General features: G+C 42.4%; 1 protein-coding gene across 12 annotated transcripts in view; it reads right to left on the bottom strand.

Annotated features, from left to right (window-relative positions):
• The window catches only part of RBM33 (RNA binding motif protein 33), a 109,166-nt gene that overhangs the window by 74,988 nt on the left and 10,633 nt on the right, over positions 1–23,545 (bottom strand). For 7 of the 12 annotated variants that reach the window (XM_069587199.1, XM_069587200.1, XM_069587206.1 and 4 more), the window contains exons 2-6: positions 21,895–21,973; positions 15,139–15,187; positions 9,682–9,755; positions 7,204–7,513; positions 3,500–3,616 (exon numbers count right to left, since the gene is read on the bottom strand). In XM_069587199.1, coding sequence (XP_069443300.1) covers positions 3,500–3,616; positions 7,204–7,513; positions 9,682–9,755; positions 15,139–15,187; positions 21,895–21,973 — 629 coding nt within the window. Of the gene's footprint in view, positions 1–3,499; positions 3,617–7,203; positions 7,514–9,681; positions 9,758–15,138; positions 15,188–21,894; positions 21,974–23,545 lie in introns of those variants that run through there. The other 5 variants (XM_069587203.1, XM_069587204.1, XM_069587205.1 and 2 more) reach the window with 2 other exon arrangements.

The raw sequence follows: 23,545 nt of genomic DNA, 5'->3' as shown, positions 1-23,545 counted from the left end.
TCATAGCTTTTCTTCCAAGGAGTAAGCGTCTTTTAATTTTATGGCTGCAGTCACCATCTGCGGTGATTTTGGAGCCCCCAAAAATAAAGTCTGATACTGTTTCCACTGTTTCCCCGTCTATTTCCCATGAAGTAATGGGACCGGATGCCATGATCTTTGTTTTCTGAATGTTGAGCTTTAAGCCAAATTTTTCACTTTCCTCTTTCATCAAGAGGCTTTTTAGCTCCTCTTCACTTTCTGCCAGAAGGGTGGTGTCATCTGCACATCTGAGGTTACTGCTATTTCTCCCGGCAATCTTGATTCCAGCTTGTTTCTTCCAGTCCAGCGTTTCTCATGATGGACTCTGCATAGAAGTTAAATAAGCAGGGTGACAATATACAGTCTTGAGGTACTCCTTTTCCTATTTGGAACCAGTCTGTTGTTCCATGTCCAGTTCTAACTGTTGCTTCCTGACCTGCATACAGATTTCTCAAGAGGCAGGTCAGGTGGTCTGCTATTCCCATCCCTTTCAGAATTTTCCACAGTTTATTGTGATCCACAGTCAAAGGCTTTGGCATAGTCAATAAAGCAGAAATATATGTTTTTCTGGAACTCTCTTGCTTTTTCCACGATCCAGCAGATGTTGGCAATTTGATCTCTGGTTTCCCTGCCTTTTCTAAAACCAGCTTGAACATCAGGGAGTTCATGGTTCACGTACTGCTGAAGTCTGGCTTGGAGAATTTTGAGCATTACTTTACTAGCATGTGAGATGAGTGCAATTGTGCGGTAGTTTGAGCATTCTTTGGCGTTGCCTTTCTTTGGGATTGGAATGAAAACTGACCTTTTCCAGTCCTGTGGCCACTGCTGAGTTTTCCAAATTTGTTGGCATATTGAATGCAGCACTTTCACAGCATCATCATCGTCCCCTGTTCCCTAGGACGTCCTTAACCATGAAACTCCCAATTTTAGCTGAACATGCTGTCACCTACTAAAACACTATACTCGCCAGCCTCCTCTGCTGTGAGGTACAGCCATGTGACTAATGCATAATTAATGAGACGTTTATGAAGTGCTGTTCGAGAACTCTGGGATGTCCCTCCAATGGTGGGCACGGGCCTGTTCAGCCTCGCTGCAATCCACTGCCTGGATGTGGACCATGGCAAGCACAGAGCCCTGGGACTGCATGGAAGTCTGGAAGAAGCCTGGGCACCTGGCTGCCTAGTGAGGCCACACCAGATCTGAAAGACTTTGGGGAATTTTTTTACGTTAGTGAGAAATAAACTTGTACTATTTGGTGAGCTTTTTGTCTCGTAGGTCAGCCTAAAGCTAGCACACTATTATTAAAACATTTTATTTGAATACATATAAAATCTAGCATTAATTAATCTCAGATCAATACTGGCATAAGGCTCAAGAAAGGGGTCTAACTTCTGTCCCAGTTATTAAGCGTTCCTAAGTATTAATATATCTGAGATATTATCATATTAATTCATACATGTCACGAGTTCATTTACTTTAAGGGCTGGGACTGATCATTAATGTTCCTCCAAAGACACCTCTCTCTCTCCCTCAATCTCTCTGTTCAGAAGACACTGAAAATGGAAGGAGCGATTACCATTTTTAAATAATAACCCACTTTTGCTTCAATGTTTTAATGAATACAGCTCAGGAACGGAAGTTTGAAACATCTAAATCTACAAGTCATGCCCTCTGCCAGCTCCAGAAGGCACTCAAGCCAAAGCGTAACGCCGATTAGAATGCTTATTATTTACCTGCTTTACAATAAAATAGTTTATATTTCCAGAGATCATCTAAAGATTAAAACCTACAAAACCTTTTCTCACTCTAAAATATACTACAAAGACAATATGTTATCACAGTAAGGAGAAGTACTACCTAGAATACTAAAAGAGTAAGTTACAGGAAAAAAAAAAATCAATGGAATTAATTTTCCAACTACAAAGTATTACAAATTAATGAAGAGGACATGAACTGACTAACAGGCGCTAGACTCCTCAGCTTCCCTCTCAACTACTCACCCCGAATGACCCCCACAGCCACCTCCGTCAGCCCCTCACCCACTACCACCATTTAACCCCCACAGCCACCTCCGTCAGCCACCAACCCACACACCATCCTTTAATGACTTTTTAGCTCACTCTCTCTCAGACATCTTTTGCCAAAACCACCCCTTCACAAGTCTGACCTAATCGAGGCTCATACTGGCCTTGCACTGGGCAAAGAGCACGTAGGATACGGTGCTAAGCATGACTCGCGTAAATCAGCCTCCCTGGACCTCTCGGCAGGAGTCAGTTCTCAGAACAGGGAAGCTATCAGCAGGAGAACCACTTCTTACCATTTCCTTTAGCTTTGTCTCAGTTCCTTTGGCTAAATGCATCTAAAATTGAAGAATCTGGGCAAAGCGGTCCTTCTACTGCTCTGCTACCTTTCCTCTAAGTTTCAGATATTTCAAAGAGCAAATGAGAGAGAGCACAAAAATCAAATCTAGCTTATTGGCGAAGAGCAAGGATGTGTCCCAGAAAGTGTCTGTACATGTCCACACACTGTCACCCCACTGTATTAGGGGAAAGAAAGGGTAATGCTTTGTATACTGAGTTCATAAAGCACTGCTGTAAGACCTAAAGTAAATGACCTAAGCCAGTGAAATACCACTTTTCATGATCTCTTAGGGAAAAGAGAGGGGAAGTATTAAGAAAAATAACTGAGAAAAAACATTAAGAAGAAAAAAAAAATCTTAAACCAACAAATTCTAAGAGTACAGAATGGCTTTATGGCTTACACACTTGGCCCATGAGACAAGTTCTAAGGTTGGAAACAGAACTCACTGGCCTCCACCTCACAGCACACCCCAATCTGTCCCGAAAGCACAGAGTCCTCCGGACGTGCTTCACAGGCCACCTCTTCCATAAAGCCTCAACACCCCAACCTCAAGACACACGCCTAGCCAGGGAGGCCCCGGCGCAGGCCCCGGCGCCTCCCTCGGCAGGCCTTCTGCCTCTCCCTCACTGGGACGGGCGCTCGTCTTCTCTCCCCTGTTTTAGCCTGCAAGTTCCGTGAGCACCAGAACCAACTTCTCAATCATCCGCTTCTCCAACACCTAACACTGCGCCTAAATCCAGGGGAGTCTGCGGTATTTTCTGAATAACGGTCAAATTTAACTGATGCTAATTAACTTCAGATAATCCCAGTACTTCTTTCAAAGCACTAACATATACTACGCATTTCAAAAGATTCCTACCTACACCCCATAGAACACTGAAGACATTCTAACACCCAAAAGGCAGACATCTATCTGGAGACCACAGCTCACCATAAGTCACTGTCCAAAGATTCTTGCAAGCTCAGGGATTTCGGTTTCCGCTTTCTTAACTACACTCATACTTCAAAGAGGAGATGTATTCACTTTTCACCAACATCAAAAAGATGCTCATTTTAAATATGGAAGAGAAAAAAAAAAACAGGAAACTTTTGGACTCTTTTTAAAAAGATGAACAAATACCTCTTCGGTTTCAGGATCAACCTGGGAATCAGTAATCTCATCTAATTCCTCTTCAGCAACACAGTCTTCCTGCTCTTTCATCCCTTGTTGCCCACAAGCCTGCAAGTATTCTTCATCCTAACAGCCATTAAACAGAAAATAAGTTTTTCTCTTATTGCTTTGGGGCTTTTAAGCACTTTTCACCTTCATGACTCATGCTTGGCTATGTTAGCACACTTTTCTACGACAATTACCAGACTGAGCAGAAAAGCACGAAGCACAAAACTAGAATGGCACCTCCCGAGTGTTAACGAGAGCAAAGTGCAGTATGCCAACCTGGTCAATACGGGCAATGACACGGACTCTGCCTTCACCTCCGAGGACCCCGACACACAGCTCTTCTCAAAATCAACAACAAGGAGATGTAATCTTAAAAAAAAAAAAAAAAGCGTGCATGTGCTTGCACAGAGCAGCTCAGCAGCAGTACTGGGGCTGGAATCATGCCCAACCTGAACTATTTTCATAGCCGCAGAAGACAACAAAAGTAGGGCCAATTCAGCTCAACAAGGAGCTGTGTGAAAACTGCATGTTAGGGTTGGTTTCTCCATCAGCCGTTCCTTTCAATTAGAAGGACAGTCTCAGCTTCACATGGAATATAAGGAGCATGGCAGTAGGCAGGCAGCTCTTAAAAGCACAGGGAAGGAAACAGGCAAGCTGGCTAGAAACAGCAACTGCAGGCATTACTACGTGCAACCGCTCCCCTCCAGGGGAGCTGGACTTCCCAGCGTCCCTGGCCATCAGCTGAAGTGAGCCATCAGCAGCTGCAAGGCAGGGGGAAAGCAGGCAAGCTGCGGGGCCTGCGCAGCTCACCGCTCGGGGCCCAGCAGTCTCGCCGCAAAGCACAGCAGCAGCACACACGGCGTGGACTGCCTGAGGCCCCTCAACCGTCTCTCAAGACGGCCCCTGCATACCGCAGTTGCTTCCCCAAGGAAACTGCGGCCATCCCACCCAAAGGAGCAACCATCGCTGCCCAAGACTCACTGAGAGCAGAGCTGTCAGAGTTCAGAGAGAGCCGCAAGAGGCGGGCAGCATTTTCAGCAAACACACAAGGGAGAACAGTCCACACCACGGGGCTCTCACCAGGAAACGAAAATCCGCTGTTACACAAGGTACCAATCTAAAGCCGTTTTCACAGAACACTGCTTTACAAAATCTCAATCTACGTTAACTTTAAAGGCACTAAGTAAACCCAGTTATACTCAGAAGTACAAATCACCCAACAATGTTCAAGCACCCTGCTGAACAATAAAGAATTTACATCCCTCCCTAACGTAAGAATACAAGTTTACATCAAATCTCAATTCACTCTCAAGATTAGGACAGCAAAAGTCAAAAAACTGCTTTTGAGTACAACAGGAAAGAACACTACAGTTTACTATCAACTTTTTAGGTAAGCGTCCCTGCTGGCTGTAACATTCTGCAATATTATAATTCTACTCCCAGTTACAGAATCCTCCGTCTGGCCTGCGTGAACTCAAACAGAACATACTCAGGATCAGTAGAGAGCTCAATTCCAGCTCCAGTGTATGAGTCAACATGGCCTAACCAGGACACGAATCACAGTTAAATAAACCATTTAATAAACTAAAATACCTCTGGGACATACAGGGACACAATCGACTCATATGTCCGTTAGCCTAATAATGAATAATTAATTAATCTGTGCACCAGTGACAGCCTAAGAAAACAGGAAGAGGCCCTCACTGCAGAGCTGGAGAAGTATTTCACAGCTTAAGTGTGTTTTTCGCTCCCCATGCAAAGAAGTGGCAGTGCCCATGTCTACCACTGTGATAACTATAAGAAGAAACTGGTAATCTTAAACAGGGAAGAAAAGAAAGAGCATGATGATAAACCTGGATATCCTGAGGGTGGCTGACACTGCTCCAGAAAGATACTGACCTTCACCTCACCTTTAAACTTAATAACTCTCTATAAAAATATTTAGATACATTCAGAATTCTTAAGTAAACTTCAAGATTTTTTTAATTCTGAAAAAATTAATTTTAATGTAGAAAAGTACTGTGACTGTATTGAATTTGCACATTTTTTTCCCAATACCTGAATCTTAGGCACAAGATGTCAGACGGTTTAAGTTGGATTTTATACAATGAGGAGCCTAAATGTAACCTCAAGTTTGGAAAACAAGAGAGAGAAATTCCTCACTTGCTAGAAATCTTCTTTACAACAAACTCTGCGTGGACACCAGAGAGGGGGGCCTCTTCCGTGACCATGTGTAGGCACTACCAAGCACTTCCCAGAAGGTGACTGTTTCGCAAAATTCTAAGCTCTAAGAAGGCATGGGCCATGCTTCATGTTTCAACAATTCTCGTGGCCCCACTGCTTCCACACTGATAAAGATCTGTTGAAATGCTGAACTTACAAGGGATATGACTAACCACCTCATCTTAGGGATGAGTAATAGAAATAACACAATACTAACCCGCAGATACTTGGGCACAATTTTAAAAGATTCTGGCCTAATTTTTAAGGAGCATTTTAAACTACAGTGTCTCAGTTTAACACGGTATACGAACACACTGTAAACCAGAGATCACCAGTCCACATTACCAAAACAAACCATTACAGAGTTATCCAAAGAACAAGGACTCACAATGCCTTTTATACGATTCTGTTTACCAAAACTACACACATCTTTTCGTGCTTATGTCTACTAAACAGAAACCATTCAAAAAGAATCAAACCTTAAAAATAACTATTGAGATATGGAAACACAACTGTGTCTGGAACTAAATATTCTAAGGCTCCATGTAAACAATCTCTTTCAAAACTACACACACACACAAATTTTCTTCTCAAATGAAAAATCATTTACTCTGAATGAAAACATAAAGGCAGAATTCTTGCCCTAAATCTGCTGACCTCCACCCCATCCCCGCAGCCCCCAACATGGCACCACAGGAGCCCAATATGCTGAAAAGCTTAAGATTCCACTGCATCTATGGAGATCTCGCCCTTCCAACAGAAATTTCACTAAGTGCTTATTTCATAAACAAATCTCTCCCAATAATGAATCATTAAGACAGATGATCTTTCACTAATACCTTTTTGACTGTTCAACCTTAAAAAAAAACCTACCTACTAAAACCACCCTTCTGAAATAAAAATCAGCACCATCTCTGCTTCCTGATTACAGATAACAAATTCTGTGTGACATTTCCTAAACTAACCTCCAATCTCTTTATTCATGTTTAGACAGTTCTCAGTTAGAAAAAAGGATGAATGAGCAGGACATCAATCACTCGGGAATATTAGCACCTTAAAGATGTCTTTAGCAGGTCAATAATCTTTTCACCTTAGAAGGACTTTATCAGATCTTGTCTAAAGCCTGGATAAAAGCTCTGCATTAAGTACTTCCAACAATTGACAGTGTATCTCCACCACACAAAGCTGTTTTCTTCCTTAGGGTGCAATCCTCAAGGTCACAATTCTGTGCAGCCTTCCAGAATGACAAAGGAGCATTAGCTCCGGCCAAACAAGCTGTCAACACAAACTTTGTCATAGCTCAGATAAAGAAACTGGCAGACAGTGATAATAAGGTCTAATTTCCCTCCCTCCCAGGGGAGGGAAATAGATTTCAAATCAGTCTAGAAACCTATGCCCAGGCAGCCATGTTATCTTCAGCCATACAAAGGAGAAAGACTCACTGTGAATTCATCTAAAGGCTCATTGATCTCGATGTCTAGGACCTCGTCATTGTACAGCTGCTCCTCCTCGGGCTCCTCCACGTACTCAATGTGGTCTTCTGGGAGCTCAGCGTCGTGGCCTTCATACTGCCCTTCTTCTGGGTACTCATGAGCATACAGTTCAGACCCATCCGATTTGTGATAAACGAGTTCGTCCTCTCCTTGCTCATACTCGGATTCCTGTTCTGCAGACTGGTCGTTAGTGTCAGACATCTCAAATGATGTGACCATGTCTGACGTGGCAGTCAGACTGATCGTGACATCCTGAGTACTACAAAGGACAAAAACACACAGAAAGGCAGGCAACTGGAGTGGAGCTCAAAACTCAATCATCACGTAAGTTAACTACTATCAGAGACCAGTGAAATGCTAATCCAGTGACTGATCAATGCACACTGACTACAAGAGTGACTCTACAAGTGAAACGCATGTGCTACACACTCAGCCAGCACCAGACTCCTGCCGCACTGAGCGCCCGCTCTGTCATCACTCCAGGGGCCCAGCAGGACCATCAGACCAACTGTGAGAAACAGGTCTACCTGGCAAAGTCCAGGACTGAAAATAGACCACTTTTCATTCTATCTTTCAGAATGAGGGTGGTATCCATTTTCTAAGACATCCAAGTAAAACCAGGAGTGAAGCAAAGTGAAGTCGCTCAGTCGTGCCCGACTCTTTGCGACCCCATGGACTGTAGCCTACCAGGCTTCTCTGTCCATGGGATTGTCCAGGCAAGGATACTGGAGTGGGCTGCCATTTCCTTCTCCAAAACTAGGAGTACTACTCTATAAATAGAAATTCATATATTGAACTTTTTTTAATTGGGAGGATAACTGCTTTACAATGTAGTGTTGGTTTCTGCCATATAGCATGAATCAGCCCTAAGTCTACATATATCCTCCCCACCCCGATAGAATTTTAAGAGCTTTTCTAAATCTATGATGCACACTATAAACTCGTATTTTAAAAATTCAAAACATTAAAAGTCAGCATGTAAATACATTTCAATGTTTAACTAAATCAAGTTTATACTAGCCTCAAATTTTTTAAAAACTGGCTAATTTCTGAGTGAAATAAACAAAGGCAATTTTAAAACTGAAAAAAAAAATCATATTCCACCTGTTAAATCACAACAGCCAAATGTCAAACAATTAAGATCCATAATAACAACATTTAAAGGGCAAGGTTTTAGGGCTAAATCTAAGTTTGGACCCATTAAGTATACAATCCTAACAAAAAAACTCAACATTCCACATACACATAAAGATACTACATGGCTAAAAACTCCTAAAAAGTAAACTTCAAGGGCAACGTAATTCAAAAGATCAAAATCTAATAATGATACCAGAGAATGAAATTGGGAAACAAATAACTGGTAGAATAAATAATTTAAAACTTACTGTCACCCACAAAAACTACTTTATGTTAAAAACCATCCATTACACGTCTACAGCGCAATAATAAAGAGCATGGATTTGTTAATTACGTTTATACACAAGAAGTCTTTATTTTCACAAAAAATGTTTCTTCATAAAATTTTAAAAAATTATTTCACTTAACAAGAGTATAGTAAATACCTCTTCCTCTTTTTATAACAGAGCTTACTACTATAAGCTCTTAGTCAAGAGAAAGATATTCTCTACTGCCATGCACTGAATATTTGTATCCCCCACAATTCACGTGTTGAGTTCTAACACCCAGTGTGATGGTGTCTGGAGGTGCGGCCGTTGGAAGATGCCGAGTCCACAAGGGTGGAAGCTCATGAATGGGATCAGTGCCCTATAAAAGGGACCCCAGAGGGCTCCCGCACACCCACCAGCCACGTGAGCACACAGTGAGAGGGCCGGGGGCCTCACTGACACCCAACTAGGCTGGCACCTTGACCCTGGAACTGTGAGAAGGAAGTGTCTGCTGCTCACAAGCCACCAGTTTATGATATCGTGTTATGGCAGCCCAAACTGACTACATCAGTTATATCCAGATAGCCATGAAAAAGCACAGTCCAAAGGAATTTCCAAAATGACAATTTAGCCAATTGATATGCATAATTAAAAAATGTCTACAATGAAAACAAAAGCAGCAACATCAAACTGCAACCAACGTTACTGAGTCAGAGGCCACTGCCCCATCCAAATAAAGGAATTCTCTAAAAGAGCAGTACAAACCTATCTGGAACTTCTGTAACCTGCACTCAACACAGTTAACAGGTTATTAAATGTAGGACCAGCAATGATGTTAAACAGTTGATCTATTTGTAGTAAAAGACATACGGCTTCCACATCAGTTATATTAATATAGTGATATAGTTTATTAATATAGGTATATTAGAATATAATCATATGGTAAAGATACAGTACATTATCATTCATATCCCACTATAATTATAAAGCAGTTACTAGAAATTTAAACAAAGAACATTTTTAATGAGATAATATTCAGTACCAGAAATTTTCGTCTTCATTATCACTCTGTAGGAGATCATCATTTAGCTCTTCATCTGACAAATCCGATTGATTCTAATTAAAGCAAGAAATCTAATTAATGCATGTCACTTCCATAAGAAAACTTGTTATAAAAGTGCAAAATTACGTTGACTGGATTATTTCTGACCTTGTTATTAAAACATTTACCATTCACAAAGTTTTCTCAGTTTGACATAACCAGTGACAGTCAAGGTTCTACATATGGCATACTAGCTAACTACCCAGACTAATTTTTAGATGCTCAGTCACGTAAATATAGAAGGAACAGGCATAAGGATCGTATTATAACTCTAACAAAGGAGAAAAAAAGGACAAGTCCTTTGGTAGTATGATATAAACAATTTTTTCTTATCATACCAAAAAAATGGTATCCTTAAGACTTGATTAAATTTAATGTAAACAAAAGAAAAAAATTGTGGAATTTTAGAAAAAAGCAGATTTTAGATAACTAGATTGCCCAACTGAAATGATAAGAGACTAAAATAAAACTCTGGTTAGTCCTGTAGATGGATACATGAAAATAAGTACAATTTGGATTCTCTCTCCTGTTCCTGACAGGTTTGTCTACTCATATTATGAGTAAGCAGAGGCAGTCTACTGAGTGTGCCAACTGGTCAAATTTCTAAAGTTACACGTTTTGTTAAGCTAAATACATACCAGTATCTCAGATTTAAGATGGGGAACTTCACACTTTCCTACCTTATTAAAATTATTTCTATGGTATATATAAATTACTACTCCTCCACAACATGCACGCAAGGGGGGAGAAAAAGACTTGATTTTCTACCTAAGGATGAAAGAAATAAACCAGCAATCTTTTCCTGCCATTTTATAGATTATAAACTTAGGCTTCTCAACCATACCTCTATTTACTCTTCCTTAAGGTAATTCTGATATAAGCCAAAAAATATCCATCTTATCTGTAGTTTTTATTAGTCTCCCACAGAACCTGTCATCCATTAACGGGATGAGCCCGGCCTGCTCTGCACGTGTACATGCCAAGTCACTTCAGTCATGTCTGACTTTGCAACCCCCCAGACTGTAGCCTGTCAGGCTCCTCTGTCCATGGGACTCTCCAGGTAAGAATACCGGAGTGGGTCGCCACGTCCTCCTCCAGGGGTCTTCCCGACCCAAGAACCGAACTCCAGTCTCTTACGTCTCCTACACTGGCAGGTGGGTTCTTTGCCACTAGCGCCACCTGGGAAGCCCGGGCCTGCTATGGGAGAACTCAAATTTAGCTGCCCAGGACCACTAAATAAAAGCACAAGAAATCTTTAAAAAATAACAATTCAATAAAGCAAAATTTCATTCAATAACAGGCTGTTCCCTTCAGGTTTTTAGTAAAACTTCTTAATATTGGTCAAAATCAATTAAATCACACACCAAACAAAGAAGAGTGTATGTTGCAGTAGGCTCTGATGGTGATCAAATCTCACTTTTTTGAGTTCTGAGGATTCAACTTTCTATGTCGGTTCTGAACTTAATGAGTAATAGACACAGGAGGCACAGAATAATGATCAAAATGACCGAAACACCGACATTACTTGAAAAGCTGGAATGGAGGGCCACACTAAGCCCTGAGGCCACAACTGGTTCCTAACTACTCTGTCCCGATGACCTGGAATGGCGTCTCCTCAGGCAGGAGGGGAACAGCTAGGGAGGATTCTGTTCAGGGTGGCCGGCAGGAAAGCGGGGCAAGAAGAGTGAGAAACTGGCTGTGAACACTTGTGAAATCATTAGGGCCAGGTGGGCTCCCTGACAGAAACACAGGGCAAACTACATCAGGCTTGCCCAAGAGTAGCGCTCCAACTGCATGTAAAATTATTTTACTACATTTAGACATTTTCGCATCTAACTGGTATCCCTCACAAACGCATTTTACATACTTACAAAGGAAAACATGTGTTTACCTTAAGGGATGTGAACTCCCAAATACAGCGAGTGCACATTAAGGCGGTGCAAACTAAGCCAGAGGCAGACAACAGTCCCCTCTCCCTCTGTGACCACCCCATGGGAGGACTGGCCCAGGGTCTGCCCCCGCCCAATCATACCACGCACGGGCATCCCGAGGCCAGCCCGAGCTCACAAACGGGCAGGCTGAGGGGCATGCTCACAGGTTCTTCCCTTGCAGTCATTCTGACCATGCAGGTTTACAGGTAACAGAAGGAATTCTTCTTTAGAGTCACAGGGGATGACAAAGGAAAGACTGGGGGAAGCCAAAGCCAGGACGCATGCAGGCCTTGGGGGCAGGCCAGGAAAGGAGAGCAGCTACAGCAGCTCGTGTCTCAGAGCAGATGCAGGCGCAGTGGAGAGACAGGACAGGGGCGGGGCTGGCACTCCTGCCAGGACTGGACCTTCATCAACCGAATTATGACTGAGACGAAAAGGAAAATCTCATCAGATCTGACAATCAGACAACTGATCTGACCCAGTCGCCTAAGACAACAATGAGCTTGAGTGTAACCGCTGACGGTAAGGAGCCATCACAGACTGAAGACTTTAAAAAAACTAAGCATACAAACACCCTCTTCCAACAACACAAGAGAAGACGCTACACATGGACATCACCAGATGGTCAACACCAAAATCAAACTGATTATATTCTTTGCAGCCAAAGATGGAGAAGCTCTATACAGTCAACAAAAACAGGACCAGGAGCTGACTGTGGCTCAGATCATGAACTCCTTATTGCCAAATTCAGACTTAAATTAAAGAAAGTAGGGAAAACCGCTACACCATTCAGGTATGACCTAAATCAAATCCCTTATGATTATACAGTGGAAGTGAGAAATAGATTTAAGGGTCTAGATCTGATAGATCTAGTGTGATAGAGTGCCTGATGAACTATGGAATGAGGTTCGTGACACTGTACAGGAGACAGGGATCAAGACCATCCCCATGGAAAAGAAATGCAAAAAAGCAAAATGGCTGTCTGGGGAGGCCTTACAAATAGCTGAGAAAAGGAGAGAGGCGAAAAGCAAAGGAGAAAAGGAAAGATATAAGCATCTGAATGCAGAGCTCCAAAGAATACCAAGAAGAGATAAGAAAGCCTTCTTTAGTGATCAATGCAAAGAAATAAGAGGACAACAACAGAACGGGAAAGACTAGAGATCTCTTCAAGAAAATTAGAGATACCAAGGGAACATTTCATGCAAAGATGGGCTCGATAAAGGACAGAAATGGTCTGGACCTAACAGAAGCAGAAGAGATTAAGAAGAGTGGCAAGAATACATGGAAGAACTGTACAAAAAAGATCTTCACGACCCGGATAATCATGATGATGTGATCACTAATCTAGAGCCAGACATCTTGGAATGTGAAGTCAAGTGGGCCTTAGAAAGCATCACTACGAACAAAGCTAGCAGAGGTGATGGAATTCCAGCTGAGCTGTTTCAACTCCTGAAAGATGATGCTGTGAAAGTGCTGCACTCAATATGCCAGCAAGTTTGGAAAACTCAGCAGTGGCCACAGGACTGGAAAAGGTCAGTTTTCATTCCAATCCCAAAGAAAGGCAACGCCAAAGAATGCTCAAACTACCGCACAATTGCACTCATCTCACATGCTAGTAAAGTAATGCTCAAAATTCTCCAAGCCAGACTTCAGCAGTACGTGAACCATGAACTCCCTGATGTTCAAGCTGGTTTTAGAAAAGGCAGAGGAACCAGAGATCAAATTGCCCACATCCGCTGGATCATGGAAAAAGCAAGAGAGTTCCAGAAAAACATCTTTATCTGCTTTATTGACTATGCCAAAGCCTTTGACTGTGTGGATCACAATAAACTGTGGAAAATTCTGAAAGGGATGGGAATACCAGACCACCTGACCTGCCTCTTGAGAAATCTGTATGCAGGTCAGGAAGCAACAGTTAGAACTGGACATGGAACAACAGACTGGTTCCAAACAGGAAAAGGAGTACGTCAAGGCTGTATATTGTCACCCTGCTTATTTAACTTCTATGCAGAGTCCATCATGAGAAACACTGGACTGGAAGAAACACAAGCTGGAATCAAGATTGCCAGGAGAAATATCAATAACCTCAGATGTGCAGATGACACCACCCTTAAGGCAGAAAGTGAAGAGGAACTAAAAAGCCTCTTGATGAAAGTGAAAGAGGAGAGCGAAAAAGTTGGCTTAAAGCTCAACATTCAGAAAAGGAAGATCATGGCATCTGGTCCCATCACTTCATGGGAAATAGATGGGGAAACAGTAGAAACAGTGTCAGACTTTATTTTTGGGGGCTCCAAAATCACTGCAGATGGTGACTGCAGCCATGAAATTAAAAGACGCTTACTCCTTGGAAGAAAAGCTATGACCAACCTAGATAGTATATTCAAAAGCAGAGACATTACTTTGCCGACTAAGGTCCATCTAGTCAAGGCTATGGTTTTTCCTGTGGTCATGTATGGATGTGAGAGTTGGACTGTGAAGAAGGCTGAGCACCGAAGAATTGATGCTTTTGAACTGTGGTGTTGGAGAAGACTCTTGAGAGTCCCTTGGACTGCAAGGAGATCCAACCAGTCCATTCTGAAGGAGATCAACCCTGGGATTTCTTTGGAGGGAATGATGCTAAAGCTGAAACTCCAATACTTTGGCCACCTCATGGGAAGAGTTGACTCATTGGAAAAGACTCTGATGCTGGGAGGGACTGGGGGCAGGAGAAGGGGACGACAGAGGATGAGATGGCTGGATGGCATCACGGACTCGATGGATGTGAGTCTGGGTGTACTCCGGGAGTTGGTGATGGACAGGGAAGCCTGGCGTGCTGCAATTCATGGGGTCGCAGAGAGTCGGACACGACTGAGCGACTGAACTGAACTGAAGCATACAAGGCTAGCTTGATATTTAATGAGAATAACAAGCGTCTTTAAATTGTTAATATCAAAAAAATTAGTATTTCACTTCAATATTTGGCTTTTTATTTCTATTTTTAATGTATGTTCATAATGTTCAAAATATATTGGTAGAGATACGTTATATGTATAAACACATGATACATAAATATACACACTGGAGGTAACAGCTTCCAAGTTTTTAATTGATCAAAGAAGTTCATATTTGAGGATAATTTTACCCTTTACTCTGAATCTCAAAAAGTAAATTTCAGATTCAACATTCAAAATATTAACCACCAGATGTTAAGTTCCTTCAAGGCAAGTGGTAGTTCTGTCACAACTTTCATACACTCAATACCTGCTAAAACGCCTTGAAATGCCAGAAACTAAAGCATTTGCTTCAAAGGATTTACTGCCTGAATTACAAGTTATCAGAGAATTTACGGATACACAGTCAACTCTTTGTGTATATAAATAGTAATCAATTCACAAAATTTTAATCTATACCCAACTTTCCAGTAACCCTAACTGGTTATTAAGTGCAATTAAATAACACTTAATTTCAGGAAGTCCTGTATTGTTACCTTTTTGCCAGACAGCAAATCTTCTCCAAGTAAGTCATCATCAAGTTCACTGTGGGGGGAAAAAAAAAGACATGACAATGTTTTATTCCTACTAAACACTGGAAAGTTTGCAGACCACTGGGGAAATTTACCCAGGACTTTAGGGTTAGGGTACTTTCACATTAAGTTTGCTATCTTTTCCTTTATCTTTATTAATAATGAAAACACATTTTCAAATACACAGGGAACATCTGATCCTTTAAGTGTGGGAGTCTTTGCTGTAACTAGTGGCTCTCACTAGACTTCTAATCTTAGTTTCTCACCTCAATACGAGATCTTCATTTCTTTGGACTTGTTCATCAATGAGCAAAATAAGAAACCATACATAATATCTATGCTTTCTCTTACCTTTCAAAACCTATGGAACAGACAGATGCCCCAGTATCATTAACTAGGAAAATTAAAACCAAAACTGCTGGGAGACCATTTAACACTCATCAACTGCAAAAACTTTAAAAATGAAAAATCAATGCTTATGAGAACATTCAAGTGTATCATAATAACTAAAGGAATTATTTTTCTATAACATCGAAGTCACGTCAGCTGTTTGCAATTTATGGTCAGCATGCTCATGTTTTGAAGTGATCAAAAGCAGGTTTTCTCATAATTAAAATAGAAACCCTTAGCAGATGAGAAACCTGGAGACGTTTCCCACTGTTTCCTTTTTTAAAATTTTTAAACTGATAGAAGAGAGCGACCACTAAATTACGTCCTTTTTTTCTTACTTTTGTATTTATTCTTATTAAGTTATGTCCCTTTAAAGCAAATGTCTAAGCACTAACATCTAGAAAGAGAAAGCACAATTAGACTATGATTCTAGGTACAAATGCCAATGGAGACTCAACTGCACCAATGTTATTGCAATTGTTACTTTGTTCCTAAGGGTTCTGGTTACAACTTTCTACAGGTTCTCTAGGTTTTGAGCACTATGTTACCCAAAACGCATGTTTACTTCTAGTGCGCTCCTCTGCAGAATGACAGAATATCCTGGAATGCACATATGAAGTTACAACAGAAGTTCAATGTACTATCTCTTAGAACTAGAAACAACAAATTATTTCATTCATGCACTGGGTATCTCTTTTATTAAGTTACCTTACATATATCCTATACCATCATTTTATAAATAAAGAAAATAGGGACAACAGATTTAATGATTTGCCCAAGGTCACACAGCAGAGACAAATCCGGGACAAGAACTTTGCCCATGGAAAAAATCTTTCATGGACCTGCATAAATACAACAGTTATCAGAGAACAATGTATGACTTCTTTCAACATTTTCAATCCTCAAATCATCTAATCATCTTTCAGATACAATTTCTGTATCTTCATTGTTACATTCACTCCCCAATGGTGAGGAAATAAACGCTTGCTAGTCACAATATTTACAAAAACTGCTTTTGAGAATTTGACTCTAGATGACCCAAAAAATATAAGCACCTCTTTGAGGATAAGCACCCCTCTGGAGCATCACTCAAATAACTGAAAACAGAAGGTAGTATCATTTGCCCAGGGGACACTAACTGGGAAGAACTCTTTAAAACCACAGTATGACCAGGTGCTGGTAATCACATAAGCAAAAATCTAGAAAGTGTTGGTGTCTTTTGCTGACAAATAGATGGAAATAGGCAATCAGTGACTTTGATGACTATTTTTCCTAAACAAGAGCATTTTTTAAAAGATAAACGAAAATTGTATCAGCTACAAATGAACAGAGTGTACAGAGATGAAGAGCTGTTTCCATGACTAACAAAGGTAGTAAGAAAGAGCATTAAATAAGAAAGCAAGAGGAGAGATTAACCGCACAAATAACAATACGCATCAACTGCCGCTCAAGCAGTCACTAACGTCCATTCCATATACTACACGGCAAGAATCACTCTAGGCGGCGTTGGACACATACTCGCTCTTTTGCTGACACAATGAAACCGAGCAGGACCACATGGCCCTCGTCCCCTACCATGCCCTCTGCCCGCCTTTTGCCTGTGCAAAACTTTAGTCAAAGAGTAAGTTTAATCAGAGAAGTGAGAAATGCTGAAACAAAGGAAAGCAGTCAGAGGAGACTGAATGATAACAATGCAGTCACTAAGCAGTCAGGACCTTTAGCTCTTCCTCACGTGAAGTGAAATCACTCAGTCCTGCCTCTTTGTGACCCCATGGACTATAGCCTGCCAGGCTCCTCCATCCACGGGATTTTGCAGGCAAGAATACTGGAGGGGGTTGCCAATTCCTTCTTCAGGGGAATCTTCCCAATCCAGGGATTGAACCCAGGTCTCCTGCATTGCAGGCAGACTCTTTATAGTCTGAGCCACCGGGGAATCTTTCTCAAGGGTTATAGATAATATTCTGAGCCACATCTTGTAAGCTGTCTTATAGATACTAAAAGCCCAGGTGGAGAAGTTAACTACACAATGACCAGACTGTACCCAGGACTTGAGCTGCCATAATTCTGAGAACTGATTGCAAAGAAATGGTAACGAAAGATTGAGGGCAGGAGGAGAAGGGGACGACAGAGGAGAAGATGGCTGGATGGCATCACCAACTCAATGGACATGGGGTTTGGGTGGACTCCAGGAGTTGGTGATGGACAGGGAGGCCTGGCGTGCTGCGGTCCACGGTGTTGCAAAGAGTCGGACACAACTGAGCGACTGAACTGAACTGACACCCAGAACTGAAGATTAAGTGTACCTAAAACAACCAAGATGATGCTACTCAGACCGCTGATGACCAGCTGAAGATGACTGTTAAGAGAGGACTGTGCTATTTCTGCGTGCAACCCCCCTCACCACCACTCTGTCTATAAATGCTTTCCTTCGCACTTCTTGGGAGGAGTGGGCCTTTGCACAGATGTCCGCCACCCTCCCCACCCCAGCTGCCGGCACCTGAAGTAAAGCAAACTTGCCTTTCCACCAGCCTGGCTTGTTTACTGACTTCTGAGCAGTGAGCAGCCCGACCCCCCACACATACATCTCTGTAACCAGAACACAACCCCATCAAGCAGATACGTCATTCTCCACTTTTTACACGTGAAAACAAGGATTCAAGATGTTAAATAACTGGCCCAAGATCACCCTGCTACCAAGTCAGAAACCAGATGAGTTGAGACAGTCTAGCGCTAGAGTCCAAATCCTACCTACTACGCACACACCACACAAAAATTAAATGTCCTTCTCCACTGTTATCATAAAGCAGGATCCTTATAAAGAGGTGCACAGAAGGGAAGAAATTTGTAAAATATGAAACACTACCAAAATGACACCAATGGGTCACCAAAAGCAACGAGTTAATAGGAGTGAGTGGCCCAAACCGCCTCTTTCCAAAAGGGTGAGCAGTAATGCTCACAGACAATAGCGGTACTTAGAAAGTGACAGGAGTACCGAACGGATGAGGCGGCTTTCTGCGTTCCACTGCACAGCACCTGAGAGGCTTTGCCAGCGATCACTAGTTGAGGAAGACAATCAGACCTTTGGGAGCAGGTACATGTTTACTAACCGACAGAATTACACGGGAAACTTTTCAGGAAACAGGTATTCTGCAGGCAGTCATCGCTCAGATGGTAAAAATCAGCCTGCAGTGCAGGAGACCAGGGCTTGATCCCTGGGTCAGCACTCTTGCCTGGAGAATCCCAGGCACAGAGAAGCCTGGTGGCTACAGTCCATGGGGTGGCAAAGAGCCAGGCATGACTGAGTGACTAACACTTTCACTTTTTTTCACCTGGCTGCAGCCTTTCAAAATCAGAGATGTGAGTGACAACACTGCACTGGAGCAGTCTCCACGCGCCTCCCCACTCCAGGCCACCGCAGCTGCTCCCTCCCTGCCAGCTCCCGGCCCTGGAGGGGCTCTTCTTCCGGAGGGGCTCTTCTTCCGATAGGCCTGGCCCATGGAGGTCTGAACAGAATGTCCCAAGGCGGAGGAGACGGCTGCTCCCTCCCACCTGCGCTGCTCCAGCACCACCCACGCTGGCCAGCGGCTCCAGCTGGATCCTGGGACACCACTGCTCCCCTGTGAGACCGGCTGCTATATTCTGGACACCTCATCGACTCTCCCTGCTTATTTAACACTACCCCGTTAAAAAAACAGTCATCAAATGACCTTCAGTGGAAACCTTTTGAACATGCTCTTCCTATGTGAATATACAGCCTGCTATATTTCCTGACTCTTTCTTCTCCCTAGCTTTCAAAATTCACCCTCTATCACCCAGTACATGGAAGAGGTTATTTTATGCTTTAGCAAAATCAAATAAAGAAATACACATGGTACTGAGCCTCCACATGCAAACACACACTCAAGACGAGTAAAGGAAAGGAGACTGCTCATCAACAACACTGGAGCGAGAGCTCGCCACACTGGGAAGGGCAAGGGAGCCCCGTCTCACTGCAAACAAAACCCAGTTCCATCGCAGCAGAGAGCCAACTGACGTCACGACAGCCAAAATGAATCCCCACTGAACAAACGTCGGGGCAATTCCAGCGTTAGTAAGATAACAGTCATAATGGGCTATAAAACCGCACATGCAGTACTTAGATCTAGGAATTCAAAATGGTTCAAAAACAAAACACCTCTGGAAGATGCTCAGGAACTGACCCATTATTTTGAAAACTGGTAAATAAAAGCAAAGAATCAAGCACTTACTCTACACCTCAAAACAACCAAGCACAGTTAGAGCTGTCACAACTACCAGGAACAGGAGGAGTGACAGGACAAGAGCATCTCACTTGGACGGCGTAACAGCTGACAGCAGGGCAACAAGCAGTCAGCAAGACTCTGTGAAGCTCCTGCTGCAGAAACAAGCGGCCAACGGCAGCACTGCAGAGCCCCGCACTCACGGGATATGGATCTTTTGCACTCCAAACCAAACCGTGAGAGAGAGCACAGAACCATATCCACACTGCACGTGTATGTATTTGTAATATACATGAAAGTGTAAAAGTGTTCATCACTCCGTCGTGTCTGACTCTTTTCAACCTTATGGCCTATAACCCACCAGGCTCCTCTGTCAATGGGATTCTCCAGGCAAGAATATTGAAGTGGGCTGCCATGCCCTTCTCCAGGGGATCTTCCTGACCCAGAGACTGAACCAGGGTCTCCTGCATGGCAGGCAGTTTCTTTACTGTCTGAGCCACCAGGAAACTATATATACGTGAGACAGACAGCGAAGTGTGAACGTTAATAAGACACTCAGATTGAGCGACTTAAGATATAACTCTATAATGGCTATACTTGTAAATTGTTTATTTTTTAGAGAGATACAATCTGGTATGTTTTCAGATGAAATTATGCCTGAGATTTGAGAAGGACTGCAGAGATCATAGATAAAACTGTGCTACATACTGACACTGCTGAAGCTGAAGGATGGTACATTACCTACCCTGTACTACTCTATTTTCATATACACTTCAAATTCTAAGTTAAAAAAAAAAATCAATTTCAGGTAGATTATATATGGAACTATTAAAAACATACACACACTTCAAAACTTCCCTGGGACCATAGAGAATACAGAGTAGGGAAGAATTTCTTACCGACGTAAGGCAGAGAGCAGCTAGATGACTTCATGCCCCTCCTGAAGAGGTGCCCTCAGGAAGGCCACAGTGTCACCAAAAAGTGCTCCTGACCAAAAGCACATCCTGAGTCTGGTCCTGAGGAGACACCAGCAAACCCACACTGAGGGCCGGCCCACAGGGAAATGGTGCGCCCTCCTCAAAGAAGTCAGAAGTCACTAAACACAAAGGCTTTACAGAGCTTTTACAGAAGCCTTTAAAGACAGAATTCTTCCAGATGAAGAAACAAGGAGGAGAAAAAGAAACTCATTTTTGCTAAAAGGGACATTATCTGGACAACTGACAAAACGTGGGTAGCCACTGCAGATTTAGAAGTGGCATGATACCTGCCAATTCCCGTCAAACGGTGCAGGAAGAGAAAAAAGTGGTGGTGGGGGGGGTGTGTGTGGGGGTGGGTGAGTGTGTGTGTGGGACACAAAGCAACTCTAAGTCTGATTGAGGAGGCCTTGCAAGAATTTCTGTGTTACTTTTACATCTTCCTGTAGGTTTGAAGATGATTTCCAAATACACTTTTCCATCTTTACTAGTCATCAGAAATATATAGAACTAAATTACAAGACACCCAGCTTCCCTGGTGGCTCAGTGGTAAAGAACCCACCTAACAGAGGGGAACAGGTTCAATCCCTGGTCCAGGAAGATCCCACAAGCGGCAGAACAGCCAAGCCCAACCACAACTACTGAGCCTGTGCCCTGGGCCCAGGAGCAGCAACCACGAGCCCGGGCGACACAGTTACTGAAGTCCACACACCGAGAGCCCGTGCTCGGCAGCAGAAGCCACCACGACAGGAAACCACACGCCGCAACTGGAGAGCGGTCCTCGCAGCAACACAGCACGTGGAGGAGCTCTGCTGCTGTTGTTGCGGGCACAGAATTACTCCAAATAGCTCCAAGTGCCCACCAACTCAACACCATCACTGTATAAACACAGACAGCTCCACTGGCAGCTGGAGGCAGCGCCAGCCAGGGGAGGAGCTCCGCACAACGCCTTCTGCCTGGAACGCCCACCCCTGCCCTTCTTTAGCCCAGTCAGGACAGACCTACTCAGGAAAGAGCATCGGCAGCTAACAGTGTTCTTAGGAAAGAGCTCTGCTTGGCCTAGAGGCAGAAGGAGATGAGTCAGCAAGGGCCCTGCATGTACCCAAGGGGGTCCGCACCTGTCCCAGTCCTCGTCCGCAGCTCTTCTCCTCCAGGACCGCTCCGCACCCGGCTTATCAAACTGGTCAAAGTCATCATCTGTGAGAGAGAGGCCATGAGTCAGTCTTACTCAATTTAAACAGACACATTCAAATATTGAAACAATTTGTTTCTTTTAAGGATTCCCAAAAGGATATTTTAAACTACTAAACTTTCATATATAGAACAATTACAAATGTTGTTTGTTTGTTGTTTAGTCACTAAGCCAGGTCCATGGACTATAACCCACCAGGCTCCCCTGTCCATGTGATTTCCCGGGCAATAATATTGGAGTGAGTTGCCATTTCCTTCTCCAGGGGACCTTCCCAACCCAGAAATCAAACCCACGTCTCCTGCATTGGCAGACAGATTCTTTACCACTGAACCAACAGGGAAGCCCATAAATGCTTTAGCCATTTTTAATAATTAAAATATTTTAAACTACACATCTACCTAAAGAAAATTAATTTATTGAACATTCTTAGGCATGAAAGCTCGCTGATAGAACAGTTAGAGGGGTGCAACTGACCCCTGCATTGCTCAAGGGTCAACTGTAATAATAAAGCTAAAAATCAATCCTAGAAAGAAAACTGAAAATTCACAAGTACATGGAAATTAAACAACACACTTCACCAACCAATAAGTCAAAGAAGAAATAAGAACCAGGTAAATGAGAACATACTTTGAGGAAAGTAAACACAAAAATACAACGTAACAGAGTTTACGGGATGCAGCAAAGGCAATACATGGAAGGAACTTCATTGCCTATGCAAACAAAGAAGAACTCAAATCAACAGTCTTACTTTAAATCCTGAGGAACTAGGCAAAAAGAGGAAATTAAACCAAAAGACTGCAAAAGAAAATAAAGATTAGAGCAGAGGCACATGAACCAGACTAGAAAAACAAAACATATATGAAAATTATTTTTAAAAATTCGCATATAGAACCCAGCAATATATTAAAAGGATATCCTACATCACAACCACATGGATTTATCCCAGGAATGAAGGGTTCATTTAACATTCAAAAATCAGTACTTTTAAAAAATCAATGTAACAGATCATATTACAAAGTAGAAAATTACATTATCATCTCAACATAAGGAGGAAAATCAATTTAAAAGTTAATCAAAACCGAATAGCCACATTCCTAAAAACTCTGAACAAATTTAAGTATAGAAGGACTTTGCCCAACCTGATCAAAGAGCATCCGTATGCAAAAACTACAGCAACCACTGCAACTAAAGAGTCAGTGCTTTCCTCTAGAATCAGGAACAAGACTGGGGCTGTGAGTCCTGACACTGCAGTTCAGCACTGTAATCCAAGTTCTACCTAGTGCAACCAGACACGGAAAAACAAAAGGAACTCAAAAAAACCACCATTCTTCACAGCAAACGTCATTAGCTATGTAGAAAACCACATGGGATCTATGGAAAAAAAGTACGAAGACTACTAAGTGAACTGAATTAGGTTGCACAATATGAGATCAGTTTTTAAAAGTCAACAATTTTTTCTTTTACATACAAGGAATGAGCAATTGGAAATTAAAAAACAAATCCTTGCAATAACATAAAAATATGAAATACATACTAGGGATAACCATAATAAAAAATTGAGAAAGACCTGTTAATTA

This window comes from Ovis canadensis, chromosome 4, assembly GCF_042477335.2.
Source record: "Ovis canadensis isolate MfBH-ARS-UI-01 breed Bighorn chromosome 4, ARS-UI_OviCan_v2, whole genome shotgun sequence".
Classification (NCBI taxonomy): Eukaryota; Metazoa; Chordata; class Mammalia; order Artiodactyla; family Bovidae; genus Ovis; species Ovis canadensis.
The sequence above is the reverse complement of the archived record's forward strand: the minus strand, read 5'-3'. Positions and strand labels throughout refer to the sequence as shown.